Source organism: Dendrobates tinctorius, unplaced genomic scaffold (assembly GCF_039654945.1).
Source record: "Dendrobates tinctorius isolate UK_male_01 unplaced genomic scaffold, ASM3965494v1 ptg000028l, whole genome shotgun sequence".
NCBI classification, from domain to species: Eukaryota; Metazoa; Chordata; class Amphibia; order Anura; family Dendrobatidae; genus Dendrobates; species Dendrobates tinctorius.
Window position 1 is genome coordinate 68,391,668 of NW_027361696.1, and position 6,052 is coordinate 68,397,719.

The 6,052-nt window shown below is 44.2% G+C and overlaps 1 protein-coding gene across 1 annotated transcript in view; it reads right to left on the reverse strand.

Moving 5' to 3' along the window:
- The window catches only part of GYS1 (glycogen synthase 1), a 48,552-nt gene extending 44,545 nt beyond the window's left edge, over positions 1-4,007 (reverse strand). Inside the window, exon 1 of the mRNA XM_073570924.1 lies at positions 3,735-4,007. Within this exon, the coding sequence (XP_073427025.1) occupies positions 3,735-3,852 (118 nt within the window). The 5' untranslated portion in view covers positions 3,853-4,007. The remainder of the gene's footprint in view (positions 1-3,734) is intronic.
- Between the last annotated feature and the right edge of the window lie 2,045 nt (positions 4,008-6,052).

Below are 6,052 nucleotides of genomic sequence, written 5' to 3' on the forward strand. Positions count from 1 at the left end.
GACTATTTGGGGTGTTTGTTTTTTTATAGGGAATCTGTCACCCCTTTTTTGAGATATCATATAATGATATCATTCAATTGTGTGTCACATAAGGATTCTCTTAGTACTTTTGCTTCCCCCTGACCCCGCACCTTTCATGCATAAATACCTTTTTTATATCGGTTCAGATGTATGTAAACTGCCACGGTCCGGTCCGCTGGGCGGGGCTTATTCAACTGCTCCCCCCCTCCCTGTCTTGCTCTACGCATTTCTTCTTGTGTAGAGCAAGACAGGGAGGGGGGGGGGAGCAGGTGAATAAGCCCCGTCCAGCGGACCAGACCGTGGCAGTTTACATACATCTGAACCGATATAAAAAAAGGTATTTATGCATGAAAGGTGCGGGGTCGGGGGGAAGCAAAAGTACTAAGAGAATCCTTATGTGACACACAATTGAATGATGTCATTATATGATATCTCAAAAAAGAGGTGACAGATTCCCTTTAAATATACATTTCAGAACATTTGCATTTATCTCTCTTATTTATTTTTTACTCTCACATGACCGCTCTGATGCATTTTACACTTTATTCCCTGGAAGGTTTCCAGTTCCCAGACACAAAACCACTGGATCAATCCACAACTGAACCAAAATCATTGGCATTTTCCATCTTTAGTTTCATGCTCAGTGGAAACAGAGAATCGATACAAGTGATCAGTAGTTGGGAGTAATGGAAAGTCTCAGAATCTATATTATTTGTAAAAACCTTCATTTTTTGAAACATTTTGCTGATCGTATGACAATCTTCATAGACGGATATAGTAAATAATATAGTAAAAAACAAATACCACTTATTAAAATGTGCAACTGTTCGGAGATATTAATTCCTTTTTCTTTTGTTTACAGCTCGTTGCCTAGGAGACCGACCACTGCCAGCTTCTATGCAGTGCTTAAGAGGAAACAGTGCTGGCCGGATTCAAAACAACGCTTGCAAGCTCAATAGAAAAGTCTTGGAAGCACTGTGCATGTTCTAACAGCAGTGGTCGGTCTCCTAGGAAACGAGCTGTAAGTGTTAATATCTCAAGAATGGCTTAAAATTTTAATAAAGCAGCATATTGCAAAATTGCTTGTTTTTACAAGCCCTGTCTGCCAATATCCATTTATGAAGATGGGAATATCCCTTTAACAAAAGACACTTGAGAATTCGCCCCATCCTGTTCATCTACTTGGGTTGCAGAAGCAAGGCTGGAATTACCCATTTTACATCTCTTGCTCCCTACTCAATGTCATCTTGGGAATGCCGACCCACGACCAGCACCGCGCCACCTCTTTTCTTCTTAGCAGGATGGTAGAAAGAAAAAAAAAAAAAAAAAAAAATACTCATAGTCCAGCGATCTACAGCTCTGTGCTTCCCAGGCACAAATTGTGCTTTAATCACCCTCCCCAGGATCAGTGAGGCATCTCCGCCGCTGCTTCTGGTGTCTGTAGCACTGACGTCCCATTGACAACACTGCAGCCAATCAGTGATCTTGGTGGTTACGTTTTGTCTACTTGGGCTGCTGAGCTATGTAATTGGCTGCAGTGCTGACAACATATTGTCAGCGCTGCAGACCAGGACCAGGGGAGGGTGAACATAGATTGGTTTTGTTTAAACAAACTGCAGTTGGAGAGCCGGGGTTTTCGGAAACCAGAAAACACTTTCAATGGGGGGCTGTGGAGAGTGTGCCCACCTGGATCAGACCACGATGACTAGGATACTACAGAGCATGCTGCACCCAACAAGTCCTGCCCTACAAATGGCGATACTCCCAGCCAGGAACCCGCACAATGGCATGTGTCAGGCCCAACCTTCATGCTCCGTGTGTGCTGAGAGCTGGCACTGTATCAAAGAACACAAATCCTCACAGTGAACGTCTCAGACGCTGCTGGGTCTCCACCGGAAGAAGCCCTACTATGTGCCATTACTGGGGAGAGACATCCTATAGAACATCTGCTCTAGGACACAGAATTGTATCAATCCACTTCCTAAAAGTTTGTTACATTGTATCCAAAACTTGACCACTGCATGTCCAAGGGAACAGAAAATAAGCCACATTCTGCATTAAAGTCACAGAAATTAAAGGGTTATTTCCATCTCGGTGGGCTCTGTATGTGTAGGACACGCTGTCACTAAGTGATTGTTGTAGACCGGACCCCTGGGGGGGCCGTCCATTTACTCTGCAACGGCATTAAAATGATTGGGGCTGGCTGCAGACCCCTAAACAGTGTAAAGGACAAAGCTATCATTAAGGGGTTATTCCCAAAATGTTGAGTCTAGGGGAAAACTTACTGATCATTTGGTATCCAATGGATGGGACCCCCAACACGATCCTAAGATTGGGGGTTCTGGAGCCTTGTCTTGAATGGAGCAGAGGTGCCCATTCATTGTCTATGGGACTGCTGGAGGAAGCCGAGAACAGGCCATACATAGTAAATGGAGCGGAGTTCCAGCACGTTCACAAGACTCTGCAGAACCTGGTTGGTGGTTTCCCTAGTCTCCAGGGTTTCCATCAGTCTGACCCCCAGATTGCTAAATTATCCTCTGCATCACAGATCGGGGGGATACCTTGATATTTTGGGAATAACGCTTTAGCGACATACCGACATGTGAATAGCATTTTTGATGGGGCACCACCCGACTCTTGCTACACGCACTGAATCCTACAACAAGTTTTTTCACAGCACTTTTCCTGCTAAATTTACACCCCAATTCTCCGTTCCCACAGTGAGAATTTCACGTTGCAAGATTATCTGCACCTATGCGGTAAGTTAGGCTCGTCGCATTCTTTGTCATGTTTTAAAAAAAGCGGCTTTGTTTCTGACACTTCCCAGTATTTAGCTTTGATAAAACCGCCTTGATACATTTGTGTGGATTTTATGAATTTTTTTTTTACCTGCAGATTTTCCACATTTAATGCAAGTCTATGGGGAAAATCCACTGTGCTGGAACCGTAAGACTTTTTTTTTTTTTTTTTTTTTTATACACAGCGTCAGAAACTCATCATGGGACACTTTGCATATGTAGAGCAGGGGAACATCTACTTCTGATCACAGCACCATGGCTTGGCAATTTTTTATTTATTTTTTTAATTTGTTAATGGATTTGTTGTGGATTTTCCCCACTTAGGTTAAAAGGCAGAGGGGGGGAATTTCTGCATTTTATCACATTCGTCATAAAAGTGGTTCTGCAGCAGATCAGACCTAAAGCCATAGAACAATCCCATTGATAAAGCAGAGCTGAGGGATGGATCTGATACCCTATCAGACCCATCTTACATATTAGGGGGGGGAATAAGCAAAACCAGGAGTGTACAAGATTAATCTCCCGTCCCCATAGATCTATACCGGCTTTATTACATCTGCAGGGGGGCAGGGATGCTTAAATATGGCCACTACCACAGGTGCGGTATCCACATCCGTTATTCGCTACAGTCAGTGCCATCCATCAGATCAGCTGAAGGGGGGATATTGGCCCCTTCCCCTATTTGCAGGGTAGTGGTCAGTTTCTGCATGGATTGGGAAAAATCAATCAATGGCTGACACTCCATGGGAGCAATATATTGCTGGACTGACACGATGCATTGGGGAAATATTGACATCTTTGCAATCAAATCTATAAAATATCAGGAAATTGTTTGCAAAATTCAATAAAACACAATATTTTTTGCCAATGCTAAGAAGGAAGTGCGGACAGGGGCAATGCCAGCTCCCCACTCACCCTTATTGGCCACTTCCCACGCCACCTCGAACAGCACACTGTTATCCAGGTCCAGGTCATCGTCCCAGTCATCCAGGCCGTTCAGAGAGGTGACAGATAAGCTGCGGGCCAGGGGCATGATGTGCGGACTGCGGGGCGGCGTGCACAGCGGGAAGTGCTGCCCTTCAAGTGCACTGCCAGTCGCGGCTCCTGCTCCCAGCAATGACAGACTCCGCCCCCTCCCCTGACAGCAGGGTCCTGCTGCTGCCGAGTAACGCCGGTCAGGGGCGGGGCGTATGTCCTTATACTGTCCTATGAGTAACGAGCATCAGAACGGGCCCTGATTGGTGGAAAACAGTGAAGGCGGGTCTTCAAACATCACTGAGAGCAGCCATTGGCTGATTCTCCCGTCAGTCATCTAATGAGCGTGTACTACGTGCAGGCAGAGAGATATCGCAATTGTTGGGTTATTATATTTACCTGCAGTCAGTGACAGCGAGCAGGAGTCGTGCTTATCGTCATGTCGTGACTGAGGCTACTGTCAGAGGATGCTTTATCCATTCCCCTATTTGCGCCTTTTTTTGCCTAGTTTTTGGTGTTTTTTACTTGCAGTTTTCTTGGGTTTTTTTTCTCTCTTTTTCTTACCACTCTGGGCCAATTTTCGGCTTTTATCTGCGAGTCCTGCAATTTTTTAATTTTTTTCTTTAAAAAAATCTCAAAATTTTAGTGCATATGTTCTCCCCTCGATGTTTTTACGTACACTTGTTATTTGATTTTGTGATTTTTTTTGGGGGGGGCATAACAGGTGCTGAAAAGGTTAAAGACTAAATAATTTTTTAATATTTTTTTCTTTAACCCCTTCATGACGGAGCCCTTTTTCGTTTTTGTGGTTCTGTTTTTTTGCTCCCCTTCTTCCCAGAGCCATAACTTTTTCATTTTTCCATCAATATGGCCAGGTTTACATTGCGTGAACCCAGCCCATTCAACGTATAGCGTCCGAGGCTCCGTCACTGGATGACAGCACATCACGAATGCATGCCGTATTACGGCGCCCGACAATGGGGGCAATGGCAGCGTTAACGGACTGCGTTACACCGCGTTATGCCGCCGTGTAGCGCACTCCGTCTAACGGACTGCCATAACGCAATGTGACCCCGGCCATGTGAGGGCTTGTTTTTTGCGCGATAAGTTGTACTTTTGAATGACACCATTGGTTTCACCATGTCGTGTACTGGAAAACGGGAAAAAATTTCAAGTGCGGTGAAATTGCAAAAAAAAGTGCAATCCCACACTTTTTAGTCTTTTTTTTTACCATGTTCATCAAATGCTAAAACTGACCTGACATTATGATTCTCCAGGTCATTACGAATACATAGACACCAAACATGTCTAGGTACTTTTTTATCTAAGTGGTGAGAATAAAATCCAAAATTTGTTTAAGAAAAAAAATTGCGCCGTTTTCCGACACCCGTAGCGTCTCCATTTTTCGTGATCTCGGGCAGAGTGAGGGTTTATTTTTTGTGTGCTGAGCTGACGGTTGTAATTATACCATTTTGGTACAGATTCAATTTTTTGATCGCCCATTGTTGCATTTTAATGCAATGTCGCAGCGACCAAAAAAACAATTCTGGCGTTTTGACTTTTTTTCTCGTTATGTCGTTTAATGATCAAGTTAATTATTTTTTATTGATAGATCAGACGATTCTGAACACGGTGATACCAAATATGTGTAGGTTTGATTTTATTTTTATTGTTTTATTTTGAATGAGGCGAACTTATATATTTTTTAAATTTTTTTTTTACTTTTAGCATACTTCAATAGCCTCCTTGGGAGACTAGAAGCTGCTATAACCTGATCGGCTCTGCTACATAGAGGCGATGATCAGATCGCTTGTATGTAGCAGAATTGCTGTCTTGCTATGAGTGCCGACCACTGGGCAGCGCTAATAGCAAATCGGCAGTGACAACGATAGAGGTCTGCTTGAGACTTCTGGTTGTCATCATGCCGACCCATCAGTGACCCACGATCACGTGACGGAAGCGCGCGTTAAATGCCGCTATCAGAGTTTGACAACTGCATTTAATGGGTTAACAGCTTCGGGTGGATCGCAATTCCACCTGTGTCTGAACCGGGCACATGCCAGCTGTTCAAAACAGCTGACGTGTCAGGAAAGATGTGGGCTCAGCACTGCAGCCCACATCAAAGGGGGAAACACCACATGTGCAATACATGTACGGCGCATGTTGTGGAGGGGTTCAAAACTTTCCTTCCCATGCATGTAACTCCCTGTTGGCCTTTGCACCAAATGTTTCATAAATGGCGCAGGTGATTCAAGAAT